This window comes from Musca autumnalis, unplaced genomic scaffold (genome assembly GCF_047663935.1).
Source record: "Musca autumnalis isolate F117 unplaced genomic scaffold, ASM4766393v1 scaffold_5, whole genome shotgun sequence".
In the NCBI taxonomy this organism is placed as follows: Eukaryota; Metazoa; Arthropoda; class Insecta; order Diptera; family Muscidae; genus Musca; species Musca autumnalis.
This window is the reverse complement of record NW_027412088.1, coordinates 51,569,139-51,587,415: the sequence shown is the minus strand read 5'-3', so window position 1 is coordinate 51,587,415 and position 18,277 is coordinate 51,569,139. Positions and strand designations below refer to the sequence as shown.

The 18,277-nt window shown below is 39.5% G+C and overlaps 1 protein-coding gene across 1 annotated transcript; it reads left to right on the top strand.

Moving 5' to 3' along the window:
- The first annotated feature begins 5,422 nt into the window (after window positions 1-5,422).
- LOC141387634 (sensory neuron membrane protein 1-like) lies at window positions 5,423-15,111 on the top strand. Its single transcript, XM_073957582.1, has 8 exons — window positions 5,423-5,811; window positions 5,869-6,026; window positions 6,097-6,238; window positions 8,486-8,740; window positions 14,076-14,372; window positions 14,441-14,644; window positions 14,712-14,890; window positions 14,948-15,111. The coding sequence occupies exons 1-8, from the start codon at window positions 5,701-5,703 to the stop codon at window positions 15,075-15,077; spliced, it is 1,476 nt and encodes a 491-aa protein (XP_073813683.1). The 5' UTR covers window positions 5,423-5,700; the 3' UTR covers window positions 15,078-15,111.
- Window positions 15,112-18,277: the final 3,166 nt, after the last annotated feature.

Below are 18,277 nucleotides of genomic sequence, written 5' to 3'. Positions count from 1 at the left end.
AGGCTTCTTCATCTGTGAGACCCCCATTAACCCTCAAATTTTCGTGACGATCCGATCAAAATTGCGACCAATAGCGTGATTTCCAAAAAAATAGAAAAATGGGATGTGTTACCGACTATTGCGATATCTCCGTCATTTGGTTACCTACGCCGACCTAGTTTGCATCATTGTAAAGACGGGATCTTCAACTTTCATAGTCAGGCTTTGCTTTTGGAAAGTTTACAACTAAAGCTGTCATATTCGTCAATATAATTAAAGTCGCAAAAATGAAAATTGGCGTTTTATTTGCTACTATTGTGATATCTTCGTCGTTTACCACCTACGAGCACCTACTTTACATCATTAGAAAGGTGATATTTTCTACTTTAATTGTCAGGTTTTGCTTTTGGTATACTCCATATAGAAGCTGAGATATTCGCTTTGGAAAAAAAACGTTGTCTTTTTATCCACCTAAGTTTTTTGCCCTTTCCGACCCCTAAATATTATCCGACCATCACCAAAATCAATAGGCTTCTTCCCCTCCGGGACCCCCATCAACATGCAAAATTTCCTGACGATCCGATCAAAATTGCGACCTGTAGCGTGATTACAAGGTTTAGATGGACAGACGGACAGACGGACGGACACACATAGCCAGATCGACTCAGCTCGTCGAGACATTCATTTTGGTATATATAAGTATGGGTCTACGACCGTTATTTCGATGCGTTACAAACTTTTTGGGCAAAACCAACTTATAATACCCTCCCCACATAGTGGTGTAGGGTATAATTAACGGTTTTGGAGATACGGTGCGAAAGGTATAAATATTGTGGAATTTTTGCATATATTTTGAAATTTGAGGCAATAAATGTAGTTTTTCGAGTTGATTATTTATCCAAATATTTTATTCTTGTCCTTATCTACAAATTTGCTGCAGAGGTCAGAAGAAGATTCGCATTGGTTTCAGAGATATAGCCCCGAATTTCTTTAAAAGCTCAATATTTAGATGTTTAGATGGGGCCATAAAATCCGAGCTGGATCTGACACAACAAAACCCAACTAGGGCTTCTTGTCGTTTTGGTCTGTACTTTCAAAAAATTCTCAGTTCGAATTGTTTGCGCAAGATCACCTTAAAAATGTTGCACAGTGATATTGCGCCACTAGACATTTCAATTTGTCACCGTATAACTTAGAGTTTTTGGACCACTATGTCACGAAGCATGGTCTTTCCCACGAAAAGCATAATATCGCTGTAATCAGGACCATAAGGAGTGACATCGGTATAAATTTGTTAAAGTGTTGTGGGAGAGGCATCCTAGGGACATCCATGACATATTGCCAATTTTCAAACTGAAACTAAGTTTGGACAAAATATTACGTGGGCAAAATTTTTCACCGAATCGGCGCTCCAGCCACTACATATGGTTCCGTAGGGATTTTTACAACATCGGGTCATTTTTAGGAAGTATTGACTTGTCCCTGAAAAAACTTGTATCGTCCTAATGGGAGCAGCGGATACAACCTGTCGCAAATTACAGCTATTTGAGAGCAGACCTTAAACCGCACTTTTCCGATATTTTGTGTGTGAGGTACCCAAAGTAGTAGAACGATACGAGCCCTAGCCACTATTAATTCGTACATCAGGTTTTTTTTTTCACTATTTAACATGAAACTTAATTAACGTCAAATATATGTCTAAAGAAAATAGATTTTCATAAATTTCTGTAGGATTCATTTTTCAGCCATAATAATAATGAACTGGTAAACTTTTTTCCATCGATTGGAAAATAATTGTGGCCTGTAGAGCGATTTTCGGAAAATTCGTTTTTGGTCTCCATACAAAGTTCTTTGAAAAATAAAGAGCGGCCAGAGAGCACGGGTTACCGTTAACAGATCGTCATAAATTTTTGTAGAGATCATTTTTAGCCACAATAATGAACTGCTAAAGTTTTTTCATCGATTGGACCATAATTGCGGCCTTTAGAGAATTTTCGTCAAAATGCACCTTTGACCCCATACAAATTACTATGGAAACAAAGATCGCTCGGTAGATACGGGTTAACGTTAACCAATTCCCGTAAAATTTCATATAAAAGATTTTTGGATCAAATCGAAACAAATTTTGGAGGTAGGAGCTCCAAAATAAAAATATTTTGTTTTTTATGGGTCGCCCTAATATATGTACATATGTTGAAAGTATGGACCAAATCGGTTACTGTCTTTTAGAGTTATTGTGTGCATTTTATAGAAAAGTTTTTAACTATTGGGGGAGGTACCGGAATGTGTGCCGGTATTGCCAATCTTGGACCCAATCGGCTGATCCGTTCGAGAGTTTTCGTACGCTCCAGTCACTACACATGCTGCCATAGGGTGGTTTTCAGCATTAGGGCTATTTTCTTAGGAATTATGGATTTGCCCCTGAAAATACTTATACCGTCGTAATGGGGCAGCGAATACAAGTGTTTGCAAAAAGATGTGCAAAATATGGACCAACACGGTTACTGCCTTCGAGAGTTATCGTGCGCACCATTTAAACGAAAAGTTTTGAACTTTAATGCCCATCTTCGAAATTAAACTAGGCATGGACAAAATATTACGCTAGTCCTATAAAAATTGGAAAAATAATGTTGTAGCAGTGAAAATTCTCTACAAGATTGACCTTTATGATATCTTCGTAGTTTTTACCATTATTGAGATATGGACTGCAATTTCCCAACTTAAACTTATATATCTCAAAAATGGTACAACCTAAGAAAAATTGAAAACGCAAATCTTGTAGAGAATTTTCACAGCTATAAGATTTTCTCTAATCCCACTTCGATAAGACTAACCGTTTTCAAGCTAATCGTGATAACCTAACAAAAAAAACTAAAAATGTAACTTGAACTTCTATATCCCAAAACAAGTTAGAAAAGTCTATAGTCGGACGGAGCCGACCATGGGATACCCTATACCACTATCCCTGGACAATCGCTCTCCACGGAACTTCTTTTCAATGATTGTGAAAATTTAATTATCAAATATCATAGATGTAAGGTATAATACTTACTACACAGAACCCATTATATACTAGGCAGTAGGCCCGTTATCTAGAAAACACGTTATTGCAATTTACATCAGAGGAAAGGTCAGTAGTTTTTTTTTCCATATGTAGGCTACTTTGCGAAATATATATGACCTCAAGGAATTAAAATATCGACCAAAAATAAAATTTGTATATTTTTCATACAAAAGTAATGGTCCATTTCACCCGCTAAAGAATATCAGATCATCATTCAAAATTGTAGGCATCTTTTTCGATCTATACTCTTATCCGGTGCAAAATTTCGTGACTATTGATGTATAATTGCGACTTCTAGCGAGTTTATTATTACACTACAAACAAATAACGAAATATATTGGGCTGTAACTCTGTTATCTGATCATGCACACCAACATAATTGGCATCAATTGAAAGGTCAAGCGTTCCACTTTCAAGTATATCTCACTTGTCCGGAATGCCACTTCCAGGAATTAAGATATAATTAAAAATTTTCACAATTTTCACACAAAAGTTTTGGTCCATTTAACCCTCTAAATATTATCCGATCGCCATCTCAAATTTCAAGCTTCTCCTTTGTGATATACTCTTACCTTATTTAAAATTACGCGTTGATCGGACTATTATTGAGACCTACAGAGTCGCTAGAAAATTGGATAAATATTATGTTTTTGGTCCATTTCACCCGCTAAATATTTCACGATCATCACCAATAAGAATAGGGATCTATTCTGATCTGAACCCGACCTCCATACAAAATTTCGTGACGATCGGTCCATAATTGCGGCCTGGAGCGTGTTTACAATTTATAATGGACAGACGGACGGACGGACACTCATCTCAAAATCGCTTTATCTCGTCGAGATATGAAGATTGGTATACCACATTGGGGGTCTCCGACGAATATTTCGCGGTGTTACATGAATTTTTACCAAAACAAACTTATAATACCCTTTTCCACATTGTGGTATAGGGTATAATGACGCGTACTTTATATGGGGCGTTATATGTGGGTAATACTAAAACCGTGGACCTATATAAACCAATTTTGGTAGGAATGTTTTTTGGCCTCTGAAGACACAAAATACCAAATTACAACCAATTCGGTGGTAAAATGGGACAAATATCTTAAAAATGCCTTAAAACGACGACCCAAACATATTAAATTGAGATATGTTACAAAATGTTGCAAACATATATTTGTTTGGACACAAACAAATTATGTTTGGATCCAAACCTCTTTCTAACATATATTTTTCTGCGTGTTGTTAATATTCGGACATAGTTCGGGGGGTTCATGACAGTAACGTTGAGCGGATAAATGGCTCTTATGGGTTTCGGGATATGAGAACAATACTTTCCACTCATATTGACACGATATTAAAGGCCCTAGTCTAGAGGAATGGGACTAATACCAAAGGTTTACGTAAGATATAGGCAGGGGTCTGAAGCATTGGCCCATATTTCTGAATAACATGTTGCTATATTTCACACCTATGTATATCGGATCACTCATTGAGGTCTCTAGACTACAAATCCATTGAGTACTTGCCGAAAAAAAAATCCGACAAAAAGTTAAATGGAGGCCTATTTTATGCCAAAATTACACGAAAGCGGTACCACGGGTCCAATGGGGAAAAAACACCGAATTACACCAAAACACTCGTTTATTTATTGTTTGGAGGCTCGAATGTAATAAAAATAAATTCAAAAGCAAAAATATCCCTTCATTTTGTTAAAGAAATAGAAAAGTTCTTTTGTTGGCAAAAGTATAAACTTTATTTTCACGCGTCAAATTTTGGGTTATTTTGGTAATCTTCATTTATTCCCTAACGAAACGTTGGAACGGCCCAATATTTTCTTAAAAAATTTACATTTATATGTTATACGTATAATATATCTATGTCGGTGTAATAACGCAATAAAAACATATTGAGAGGTGGAAACTTTATTTTGACGCTCACTGTACTTGGGGTCTAAAACAGATATTTCGATGAGGCACATTTGGCCGTATGAAAGTGTATATACCCTCGTTAGTCTAAAGGGTATAAAAATATGGGGTGCATAAAATTCCGCTGTCCAGTTATTTTCTCCGCAAATAGGCATAATCGTATTCTTTAAAAAAATCTTACAGAGCTTCTCAATTTATAGAATATTTGAAGAGTTCTTTTTTTAAAGAAGAGGAGATGAATATACAATTAATTGTTACTAGACACCAATTCTGTAATTATCTTTCAAATTACTTAATATATTCATTGTTATGTCTAAATATAAAATATTCAGATCATGACATATGTAGGTGGTAATTTGTTACAAATAAAAAAACACATAACCTAACTTAACCCCGACTAATTGATAGAGTCCGCCCAAACTATTATTCAAAATAATATCAACAACAACGCCCTTAAATTAAAAATTGTAAAATATCTCAAACCTGCCTTTTTTGTTATCCCAACAATTTATTATAATAATAATAGTTGACATTCGAAAATATTCACATTCAAATATAATTGGCGTCTAATTGAAATTGACTCAATGTGCACAGGACAAAGGATGGGTTACGGGTATAAAAGGCTTTGTTTTCAATGAAAATCAATACAGTTTGGTTCTGACAGGTGTTAATAAAGTTGGTGTGTGAAATATTCGGAAAAAAACAAAGAAAACAAAAACTCTAACAAATGACCGAAACATTTTATAGAAAAATTGCCATAGGCAGTTTTATATTGGCCGCAATTGGTATTAGTTTGGGTATTGCCTTTCCTCACTTGCTGAGGAAAATTATAAAGAGTGTAAGTGCAAAAATAAAGCATACAAGGCCTTTTTAAGGATCGATATTTTCATTTTAGCAAATCAACTTGAAACCTGGCTCAGATCCTCGAAAAATGTGGGAGAAATTTCCCATTTCAATACAATTTTCCATTTATGTTTTCAATGTTACAAACCCCGAAGAAGTTCAGGAGGGTGGCAAACCCAAACTGCAAGAAGTTGGACCATTTGTGTTTGAGTAGGTTTGGACATCTATTCACAGTGCTATATTTTAATATGCATGATTTTTTGTATTTTCTACTTTTCAGAGAATGGAAAGATAAATACGACATTGAAGATATTGAAGAAGAAGATGCTGTTGAATATAATATGCGTAACACATTTATTTTTCGTCCAGATTTAGGCTTAAGTGGTGAAGAAGTCGTGACCTTTCCACATCCATTGATACAGGTAACAAATTACAACACTGTGGGGAAAGTTTGCAGAAAACAGTTAAAAATATAGGGAAAGGATTTGCTTCACCCTTGCGTTAACAAAATTAATATTCAGCCAGGCTGAATAGGGTTTTCGTTAAGAAAACTTCTATTCAGCCCGGCTGAATAGGGTTTTCGTTAAGAAAACTTCTATTCAGCCCGGCTGAATAGGGTTTTCGTTAAGAAAACTTCTATTCAGCCCGGCTGAATAGGGTTTTCGTTAAGAAAACTTCTATTCAGCCCGGCTGAATAGGGTTTTCGTTAAGAAAACTTCTATTCAGCCCGGCTGAATAGGGTTTTCGTTAAGAAAACTTCTATTCAGCCCGGCTGAATAGGGTTTTCGTTAAGAAAACTTCTATTCAGCCCGGCTGAATAGGGTTTTCGTTAAGAAAACTTCTATTCAGCCCGGCTGAATAGGGTTTTCGTTAAGAAAACTTCTATTCAGCCCGGCTGAATAGGGTTTTCGTTAAGAAAACTTCTATTCAGCCCGGCTGAATAGGGTTTTCGTTAAGAAAACTTCTATTCAGCCCGGCTGAATAGGGTTTTCGTTAAGAAAACTTCTATTCAGCCCGGCTGAATAGGGTTTTCGTTAAGAAAACTTCTATTCAGCCCGGCTGAATAGGGTTTTCGTTAAGAAAACTTCTATTCAGCCCGGCTGAATAGGGTTTTCGTTAAGAAAACTTCTATTCAGCCCGGCTGAATAGGGTTTTCGTTAAGAAAACTTCTATTCAGCCCGGCTGAATAGGGTTTTCGTTAAGAAAACTTCTATTCAGCCCGGCTGAATAGGGTTTTCGTTAAGAAAACTTCTATTCAGCCCGGCTGAATAGGGTTTTCGTTAAGAAAACTTCTATTCAGCCCGGCTGAATAGGGTTTTCGTTAAGAAAACTTCTATTCAGCCCGGCTGAATAGGGTTTTCGTTAAGAAAACTTCTATTCAGCCCGGCTGAATAGGGTTTTCGTTAAGAAAACTTCTATTCAGCCCGGCTGAATAGGGTTTTCGTTAAGAAAACTTCTATTCAGCCCGGCTGAATAGGGTTTTCGTTAAGAAAACTTCTATTCAGCCCGGCTGAATAGGGTTTTCGTTAAGAAAACTTCTATTCAGCCCGGCTGAATAGGGTTTTCGTTAAGAAAACTTCTATTCAGCCCGGCTGAATAGGGTTTTCGTTAAGAAAACTTCTATTCAGCCAGGCTGCATAGCTTTTTCGTTAAGAAAACTTCTATTCAGCCAGGCTGAGTAGGGTTTTCGTTAAGAAAACTTCTATTCAGCCAGGCTGAGTAGGGTTTTCGTTAAGAAAACTTCTATTCAGCCAGGCTGAGTAGGGTTTTCGTTAAGAAAACTTCTATTCAGCCAGGCTGAGTAGGGTTTTCGTTAAGAAAACTTCTATTCAGCCAGGCTGAATAGGATTTTCGTTAAGAAAACTTCTATTCAGCCAGGCTGAATAGGGTTTTCGTTAAGAAAACTTCTATTCAGCCAGGCTGAATAGGGGTTTCGTTAAGAAAACTTCTATTCAGCCAGGCTGAATAGGGGTTTCGTTAAGAAAACTTCTATTCAGCCCGGCTGAATAGGGTTTTCGTTAAGAAAACTTCTATTCAGCCCGGCTGAATAGGGTTTTCGTTAAGAAAACTTCTATTCAGCCCGGCTGAATAGGGTTTTCGTTAAGAAAACTTCTATTCAGCCCGGCTGAATAGGGTTTTCGTTAAGAAAACTTCTATTCAGCCCGGCTGAATAGGGTTTTCGTTAAGAAAACTTCATCAATGCTGCAGCCACTCGATACATGCGCACATAGATACTGATCGAATACTCGAAATTAGACAAAGTTTCCTATCTGAGGCGACGGGACTAGCAAATGAGCGTGTTCACCTTTGTCATACGAATCTTGAAGACGGAAGAGTTAGAGAACTTCCTCTTAAAGTCAACATACTAGTAGGACTAGTTCTACGTCGCTTAAGATTCCTCTCAGCCGAGAACGAACCTCCACAGTTTACGATGAGCGATGTTATAGATGTCATCCGAATTGTGAAATCATCCAACACGGAATCTCAATGGTAAAGCTTAAGCAGATGCATGAACCAGGAGTTGAGTATTTAACATGTGCTCTCATTTTGTCGTTCGCCACTCATGCTGTACCAGAAGTCGGGAATGTTGACTGGGTGGTCCCGCTATTGAAGCCAGTGAAATAAGGCACTATTTCCCGCAATAATGAGAGTCTGTTTTCTTTTTTTAGGTCATGGGAATTGCCATAAAACGTGATAAAATGGCCATGCTTAATATGATCGCCGAAGGTCTGGAGGAAATATTCAAGCCAACAAGTCCTTTTATACGTGCCCCTGTAATGGATATATTTTTTCGTGGTATTGATGTCGATTGTGGTAGCGATAATTTTGCTGCTAAAGCTATTTGCTTGAATTTTCATACCGGTGCCGTTAAGGGAGCTGAGAAGGTGGATGAAACGCATTTTAAGTTCTCGTTATTGGGAGCGGTAAGTAAACTAGTTTGAAAATAATTTTTGTATTCTTCCAGGAACGCCTCTAGAAGAAGGACCTCCAAAGAAGACCAGTGGGTCTACTTATAGAAAATTTGTTGATCTTCTTATAGAAGACCAGTTAGTATTCTTATAGAAGAACAGTTGGTCTACTTATAGAAGACTAGATGGATGTATGTTTCTGTGTTGGGAGCAGTATATCCCGGAATGCCTACTCCGAATTATTTTGGTCCGTGTCGGGACGGAGGAAAACCCAGGACCATGTTATTTGTGCTCAGTTTATCACATCCGCATCTTCAACCATATCCAACCTTCGGTGAGATGCAATAGATGCCAGGAGTGGGTAAATTTAAGGGATTGCTCTGGACGTGTCCATGTGAGGGACTACGGCAGGAACCATGTTGCGTGAATACAGTCCCCAGTGAGTCGTCGTCAGATTACGAAACTCCCCCGCTGTCCCCTCGACAGCGTTGTTGTCCCAATCCATGAAAATGCATCCTTTTTGCTATTTAATTGCAAAGGACTCCGAGGTAAGATCGAGGAAATAGTAAATTTCATGAGTCGGAAGAACATCAAGGTAGCGGTGCTGCAAGAAACCAAGCTCAACAACAACTGTAGCTTACAACGTGTTAAGGAAGGATCGCACCAGAAGTGGAGGTAGGGGATTAGCTTTCCTACTGCACCAGTTTGTCCAAAACATACCTATCTCGCTTGAGCCCGTCTCTAATGACCCGTACATGGAATGTATGGAGGTAGCAGTCATGTGTGGAACTGCTGAGATAGAGTTGCTGAACGTATACATACCGCCAAGAAATAGCTGTATCTCAGATTACTAGCCTGAGATTAGTCCGCTTTTAAAAGGTCATAATCGTCTGGGCCTGGAGGACTTTAATGCGCATCATGAGATGTGTCATTCGGCCCTCGGAAACGACCAGAGGGGTACAGCGCTGGCTGAGCAGATTGATAGCTCTATGTTTTGCATGGTCAATGAGGTCGTCCCTACCAGAATTAGAGGAGAGTGTCACTGTTCCCCAGACATAACCATCGTGTCACCTGACAAATGACGTTACCTGGCAACCCGTCATCTCCCTTGGATCAGACCATCTCCCCATAATATTTGTCGCCATTATCAGACCACCCGATTTCATCACCTCTGAACGCCGCACGTTCGTCAATCACAGGAAAGCTGATTGACCGAGTTTCAGAGAGTTCACCAATCACCGCTTCAGAGAACTGCCCAATCCTTCTGATGTTCGGGTAGCGGAAAGGACTAAACTTCCCAGCAGAGGCGACGGGATTAGCAAATGAGCGTGATGAGCTTCGTCTAGCCAAACCCAATGACCCCAGAGTCAGGGAGCTGACACTGGAAGTTAACAGGCTGGTCGGCGAACATAAGCGGAACAAGTGGTTAAATCATCTGAAGAGTTGCAACATTGGAGCCGGAATAAGTGAATTGTGGGCAACGGTTAAGTCACTCTCGAACCCTGGAAGGATGGAAGATAGGAACTTAGTCACGTTTGGCGACGTTACGTTGACTGATCCTAAAAGGTGCGGAAGTTATTACAATCGACAGTTTTTCGAGCACCCCGAGAGTAACAGGGCAAAGAGGAGAGTATTACGTCGCATCAGATCTCTTCCTGCACAGGATGATGTTGAGAATGCCTTCAGGAACGCTAAATCATCCAAAGCGTTGGGCACTGATGGAATCTACATGGTAATGCTGAAGCAGCTGGATGACCCGGGAGTGGAGTATCTCACTAAAGTTCTCAACTTGTCGCTATCCACCCTCATTGTTCCCGAAGTCTGGGAAATGGCCAGGGTGGTCCCGCTACGGAAGCCTGGAAAGGATGCCAGCAATAGTGAAACGTACAGGCCGATTTCGCTTTTGTCGCCCGTAGCAAAGACCCTTGAGGCCTTAGTCCTCCCCAGTATCAGGAATAGCTATCAAGTTGCCGATCTGCCGATCACGACAACAGCGCTGCACGCCATCTCCACATATATTTGTCAAGGACTCAACCAGAGACCGCCGTGTGATAGAACAGTGATGGTGGCGCTTGACTTATCAAAAGCTTTTGATACAGTCAGGCACTCCAAGCTGTTTGAGGACACTGAGCAGACGGAGGGCTGTTTGAAACGTTGGATAGTCAACTAAATGTGTGGACGCCAGTCGTATGTGGAATTCAGGAATAAGAAGTCCAAACCACGTAGAGTGAAACAAGGAGTTACCCAAGGTGGGGTGATATCTCCGGAACTGTTTAACCTCTACCTCTCCTGTATTCCGCCCCCTCCAGACGACATCGAGATCGTAACCTTTGCGGATTATTGCACGATCCTGGCGTCAGGTACCATCCTTGATGACATCTGTGAGAGACTGAACTCTTATTTGATCGATATTACAACCTTTTTCCACGCGAGGAATATGCTGATTTTCGCCACAAAATCTACACCCACTCTGTTATCCACATGGACAGTGTAGTTTGGAAGAGAATTGAATGTCGTGGTCGAGGGTAGCAGAATTTCGACCACAAACTCCCTCAAAATTTTATGGGTCACATTCGACACTACTTTCAATTCGACCGCGCACGCCGCAGCTATCTGCGACAAACTGAAAATCAGGAACAAGGTCCTCCAACTAAAGCAACACAGTGAGATGCTTTCATTGCAGTACTTGCCTGGATGTTACCGTGAGAGCCATCCCAATCACCATCTGCTGGCTATGCCCGACACATTCAAGCATATCAGGAAAGATATTCATGCTTTAGAGAGGGAGGTCCAACAATATAGGAGAGAACCCCTAGATCAACAGGCAGATGCTAAAGCCATAAGCCAATATAGTGTAAATAAAGTCCTCGGAGTACATCCCCCTCTATTGCAGCTGAGGAACGTCAGATGCCACGACAAACCAGAGTTGGTCTTCTTATAGAAGACCAGTTGGTTGTCTTCTTATAGAATACCAGTTGGTCTTCTTATAGAAGACCAGTTTGTCTTCTTATAGAAGACCAGTTAATCTTCTTATAGAAGACCAGTTGGTCTTCTTACAGAAAACCAATTGGTCTTCTTATAGAAGACCAGTTTGTCTTCTTATAGAAGACCAGTTGGTCTTATAGAAGAGCAGTTGGTCTTCTTATAGAAGACCAGTTGGTCTTCTTATAGAAGAGCAGTTGGTCTTCTTATAGAAGACCAGTTGGTCTTCTTATAGAAGACAAGTCGGTCTTCTTATAGAAGACAAGTCCGTTTTCTTATAGAAGACAAGTCCGTTTTCTTATAGAAGGTCAGTTGGTCTTCTTATAGAAGACCAGTTGGTCTTCTTATAAAAGACCAGTTGGTCTTCTTATAAAAGACCAGTTTGTCTTCTTATAGAAGACCAGTTGGTCTTCTTACAGAAAACCAGTTGGTCTTGTTATAGCAGACCAGTTGGTTTTCTTATATAGGACCAGTTTTTTCTTATAGAAGACCAGTTGGTCTTCTTATAAAAGACAAGTTTGTCTACTTATAGAAGACCAGTTGGTCTTCTTATAGAGGACCACTTTGTCTTCTTAAAGAAGACCAGTTTGTCTTCTTATAGAAGACTAGTTGGTCCTCTTATAGAAGACAAGTTGGTCTTCTTATAGAGAACCGGGTGATCTTCTTATAGAAGACCAATTTGTCTTCTTATAGAGGACCATTTGGTCTTCTTATAGAGCACCAGTTGTTCTTCTTATAGAAGACCAGTTTGTCTTTTTATAGGGGACCAATTTGTCTTCTTATAGAGGACCATTTGGTCTTCTTATAGAAGCACCAGTTTGTCTTCTTATAGAAGACCACTTGGTCTTATTATAGAAGACCAGTTGGTCTTCTTCTAGAACACCAGTTTGTCTTCTTATAGAAGGCCAGTTGGTCTTCTTATGGAAGACCAGTTGGTCTTCTTATAGAAGGTATTTTGTCTTTTTATAGGGGACCAATTTGTCTTCTTATAGAGGACGATTTGGTATTCTTATAGAAGACCAGTTGGTCTTCTTATAGAAAGTCTTTTGTCTTTTTATAGGGGACCAAATTGTCTTCTTATAGAGGACGATTTGGTCTTCTTATAGAAGACCAGTTGGTCTTCTTATAGAAGACCAGTTGTTTCTTATAGAAGACCAGTTGGTCTTCTTATAGAGAACCGGGTGATCTTCTTATAGAAGACCAATTTGTCTTCTTATAGAGGACCATTTGGTCTTCTTATAGAGCACCAGTTGTTCTTCTTATAGAAGACCAGTTTGTCTTTTTATAGGGGACCAATTTGTCTTCTTATAGAGGACCATTTGGTCTTCTTATAGAAGTACCAGTTTGTCTTCTTATAGAAGACCACTTGGTCTTATTATAGAAGACCAGTTGGTCTTCTTCTAGAACACCAGTTTGTCTTCTTATAGAGGACCATTTGGTCTTCTTATAGAAGACCAGTTGGTCTTCTTATAGAAGGTATTTTGTCTTTTTATAGGGGACCAATTTGTCTTCTTATAGAGGACGATTTGGTATTCTTATAGAAGACCAGTTGGTCTTCTTATAGAAGGTCTTTTGTCTTTTTATAGGGGACCAAATTGTCTTCTTATAGAGGACGATTTGGTCTTCTTATAGAAGACCAGTTGGTCTTCTTATAGAAGACCAGTTGTTTCTTATAGAAGACCAGTTGGTCTTCTTATAGAGGACCACTTTGTCTTCTTAAAGAAGACCAGTTTGTCTTCTTATAGAAGACTAGTTGGTCCTCTTATAGAACACAAGTTGGTCTTCTTATAGAGAACCGGGTGATCTTCTTATAGAAGACCAATTTGTCTTCTTATAGAGGACCATTTGGTCTTCTTATAGAGCACCAGTTGTTCTTCTTATAGAAGACCAGTTTGTCTTTTTATAGGGGACCAATTTGTCTTCTTATAGAAGACTAGTTGGCCTTCCTACAGAAGACCAGTTTGCCTTCTTATAGAAGACAAGTTGGTCTTCTTATAGAGAACCACTTTGTCTTCTTAAAGAAGACCAGTTGCTTTTCTTATAGAAGACCAGTTGGTCTCCTTATTGAAGACCTAATGGCCCAATGGTTTTCTTATTGAAAACCTAATGGTCTTCTTAAAGAAGACATAATGATCCCTCTATGGAAGACCAGTTGGTTGGACCACTTGGTATTCTTTTTGAGACCGGTTGGTCTTCTAATATAAGAACCAATGGTATTCTTATCAAATACCAGTGAGCCTTCTTATAGAAGATTTGTCGATCTTCACTATAAAGACCTTGGGAACATACACGTCTTCTAAAGGTGTTTCTGTTGTTTTAGATCAAGTGTTTTGCCATTATTTCTTTAAATTTATCTTTCACCACCCAGGGCAACCACAGTGATGGCGGTCGTTTCAAGGTTTCCCGTGGTACCCGTGACTATCGCATGGTTGGTAAGGTACTGGAATTCGATAATGATGAACAGCTAAATGTTTGGCCAGAGGATGAGTGTAATCAGCTACGTGGCACGGATTCAACTGTGTTTGCACCACTAATGAAACCCAGTGATGGTTTGTGGTCATTCTCACCGGATTTGTGTAGGTCACTGGGGCCACAGTTTCAAAAGAAAACCACCTATAATGGTTTGCCGGCTTTACGTTATGTTATGGATTTGGGAGATGTTAAGGTAGGAATTGCAACAAAAATTAAAAAAAAATCAAATTTTATTAAACACTCTCTCACTCTCTATTTTAGAATGAACCCGAAAATCACTGCTTTTGTAAAGATTACCCAGACGTGTGTCCCCACAAGGGTACCATGGATTTGTCGTTGTGCAATGAAACACCCATGATTGCATCGCAGCCACATTTCCTAAATGGCGATCCAAAGTTATTGGCCGATGTTGAGGGTCTTCAGCCGGATGAGAAGAAACATGGCATTTTTATAGATTTTGAAATTGTGGGTGTCGACCTCGAAGTTCCAATTGAACTATAAAATAATTAAAATTTTTTTTGACGTTGTTTAGATTTCCGGCACTCCTTTGGCCATAGCCAAGCGTCTGCAATTTAATTTGGATGTGGAGCCGATTGATAAAATTCCAGTTATGAGTAAATTACGACCCTTGGTAATGCCTCTATTTTGGATTGAAGAGGCCGTAGCTTTGAGTAATGATTTTACCAAAATCATCAAGGGCAAGGTTTTCACGTAAGCTTGGATACTAATTTTGAGAATTTTTTCTAATTAATTTTCATTAATTTCTAGAACCCAAACCATTGTCAATGTGTTTATGTGGAATTCTGTTGTCATTGGGTTGTGTGGTGTGGCATTTTCTGCTTTCATGATTTCTGTTCGTCGCCAGGATGCTCAAAAAATATTCGATATTAAAACGTAATAAATATACAAGAAAAACTACATCGATATATCTCAAAATCAAATTGCCACCCACAAATACATACATACATAAGTAAAATATTCGAATTTGCCATAAACATTTTTTTTATAAAATTTTTTGGAGGACCCAAACACTACAATAAACATAGAGTTTTTATAGACTTTTTGTATGACCTTGAGAAAACTATAAACTGGGTGCTGCTATAGACCCTTTATGAAGGAAAGGCTGCGCCTATAGATACTTTCTGAAAGAAAGGGTGCTCCTATCGACCCTTTCAGAAAGAAAGGGTGCGTCTATAGACCCTTCTAGAAAGGAAGGGTGCGTCTTTAGACCCTTTCTAAAAGAAAGGGTGCTCCTATAGACCTACAGACCCTTTCTAATATAAAGGGTGCTCCTATAGACCCTTTCTAAAATAAAGGGTGCTCCTATAGACCCTTTCTAAAAGAAAGGGTGCTCCTATATACCCTTTCTAAAAGAAAGGGTGCTCCTATATACCCTTTCTAAAAGAAAGGGTGCTCCTATATACCCTTTCTAAAAGAAAGGGTGCTCCTATATACCCTTTCTAAAAGAAAGGGTGCTCCTATATACCCTTCCTAAAAGAAAGGGTGCTCCTATAAACCCTTTCTAAAAGAGAGGGTGCTCCTATATACTCTTTCACAACGAAAGGGTGCTCCTATAGACCCTTTCTAAAAGAAAGGGTGCTCCTATAAACCCTTTCTAAAAGAGAGGGTGCTCCTATATACCCTTTCTAAAAGAAAGGGTGCTCCTATATACCCTTTCACAACGAAAGGGTGCTCCTATAAACCCTTTCTAAAAGAAAGGGTGCTCCTATAAACCCTTTCTAAAAGAAAGGGTGCTCCTATAAACCCTTTCTAAAAGAAAGGGTGCTCCTATAGACCCTTTCTAAAAGAAAGGGTGCTCCTATAAACCCTTTCTAAAAGAGAGGGTGCTCCTATAGATCTTTTCTAAACGAAAGGGTGCTCCTATAGACCCATTCTAAAAGAAAGGGTGCTCCTATAGACCCATTCTAAAAGAAAGGGTGCTCCTATAGACCCATTCTAAAAGAAAGGGTGCTCCTATAGACCCATTCTTAAAGAAAGGGTGCTCCTATAGACCCTTTGTGAAAGAAAGGGCGCTCCTTTAGACGCTTTATGAAAGAAAGGCTGCGCCTATAGACACTTTCTGAAAGAAAGGGTGCTCCTATCGACCCTTTCAGAAAGAAAGGGTGCGTTTATAGACCCTTTCTGAAAGGAAGGAAGCGTCTATAGACCCTTTCTAAAAGAAAGGGTACTCCTATAGACCCTTTCTAAAAGAAAGGGTGCTCCTATAGACTCTTTCTAAAAGAAAGGGTGCTCCTATAGACCCTTTCTAAAAAAAGGGTGCTCCTATAGACCCTTTCTAAAAAAAGGGTGTTCCTATAGACCCTTTCTAAAAGAAAGGGTGCTCCTATAGACCCTTTCTAAAAGAAAGGGTGCTCCTATAGACCCTTTCTAAAAGAAAGGGTGCTCCTATCGACCCTTTCAGAAAGAAAGGGTGCGTCTATAGACCCTTCCTGAAAGGAAGGGTGCGTCGATAGACCCTTTCTAAAAGAAAGGGTGCGTCGATAGACCCTTTCTAAAAGAAAGGGTGCGTCGATAGACCCTTTCTAAAAGAAAGGGTGCGTCGATAGACCCTTTCTAAAAGAAAGGGTGCGTCGATAGACCCTTTCTAAAAGAAAGGGTGCTCCTATAGACCTACAGACCCTTTCCAAAATTAAGGGTGCTCCTATAGACCCTTTATAAAAGAAAGGGTGCTCCTATAGACCCTTTATAAAAGAAAGGGTGCTCCTATAAACCCTTTCTAAAAGAGAGGGTGCTTCTATATACCCTTTCTAAACGAAAGGGTGCTCCTATATACCCTTTCACAACGAAAGGGTGCTCCTATATACCCTTTCACAACGAAAGGGTGCTCCTATATACCCTTTCACAACGAAAGGGTGCTCCTATATACCCTTTCACAACGAAAGGGTGCTCCTATATACCCTTTCACAACGAAAGGGTGCTCCTATAGACCCTTTCTAAAAGAAAGGGTGCTCCTATAGACCTTTTCTAAAAGAAAGGGTGCTCCTATAGACCCTTTCTAAAAGAAAGGGTGCTCCTATAAACCCATTTTAAAAGAAAGGGTGCTCCTATAGACCTTTTCTAAAAGAAAGGTGCTCCTATAGACCTTTTCTAAAAGAAAGGGTGCTCCTATAGACCCATTCTAAAAGAAAAGGGTGCTCCTATAGACCCATTCTAAAAGAAAGGGTGCTCCTATAGACCCTTTGTGAAAGAAAGGGCGCTCATTTAGACCCTTTGTGAAAGAAAGGGCGCTCCTTTAGACCCTTCATGAAAGAAAGGCTGCGCCTATAGACACTTTCTGAAAGAAAGGGTGCTCGTATAGACCATTTCTGAAATAAAGGGTGCTCCTATCGACCCTTTCAGAAAGAAAGGGTGCGTCTATAGACCCTTTCTGAAAGGAAGGAAGCGTCTATAGAGAGGGTGCTCCTATATACCCTTTCTAAAAGAAAGGGTGCTCCTATATACCCTTTCACAACGAAAGGGTGCTCCTATAAACCCTTTCTAAAAGAAAGGGTGCTCCTATAAACCCTTTCTAAAAGAAAGGGTGCTCCTATAGACCCTTTCTAAAAGAAAGGGTACTCCTATAGACCCTTTCTAAAAGAAAGGGTACTCCTATAGACCCTTTCTAAAAGAAAGGGTGCTCCTATAGACCCTTTCTAAAAGAAAGGGTGCTCCTATAGACCCTTTCTAAAAGAAAGGTGCTCCTATAGACACTTTCTAAAAGAAAGGGTGCTCCTATAGACCCTTTCTAAAAAAAGGGTGCTCCTATAGACCCTTTCTAAAAGAAAGGGTGCTCCTATATACCCTTTCTAAAAGAAAGGGTGCTCCTATATACCCTTTCTAAAAGAAAGGGTGCTCCTATATACCCTTTCTAAAAGAAAGGGTGCTCCTATATACCCTTTCTAAAAGAAAGGGTGCTCCTATATACCCTTTCTAAAAGAAAGGGTGCTCCTATACACCCTTTCTAAAAGAAAGGGTGCTCCTATATACCCTTTCTAAAAGAAAGGGTGCTCCTATATACCCTTTCTAAAAGAAAGGGTGCTCCTATATACCCTTTCTAAAAGAAAGGGTGCTCCTATATACCCTTTCTAAAAGAAAGGG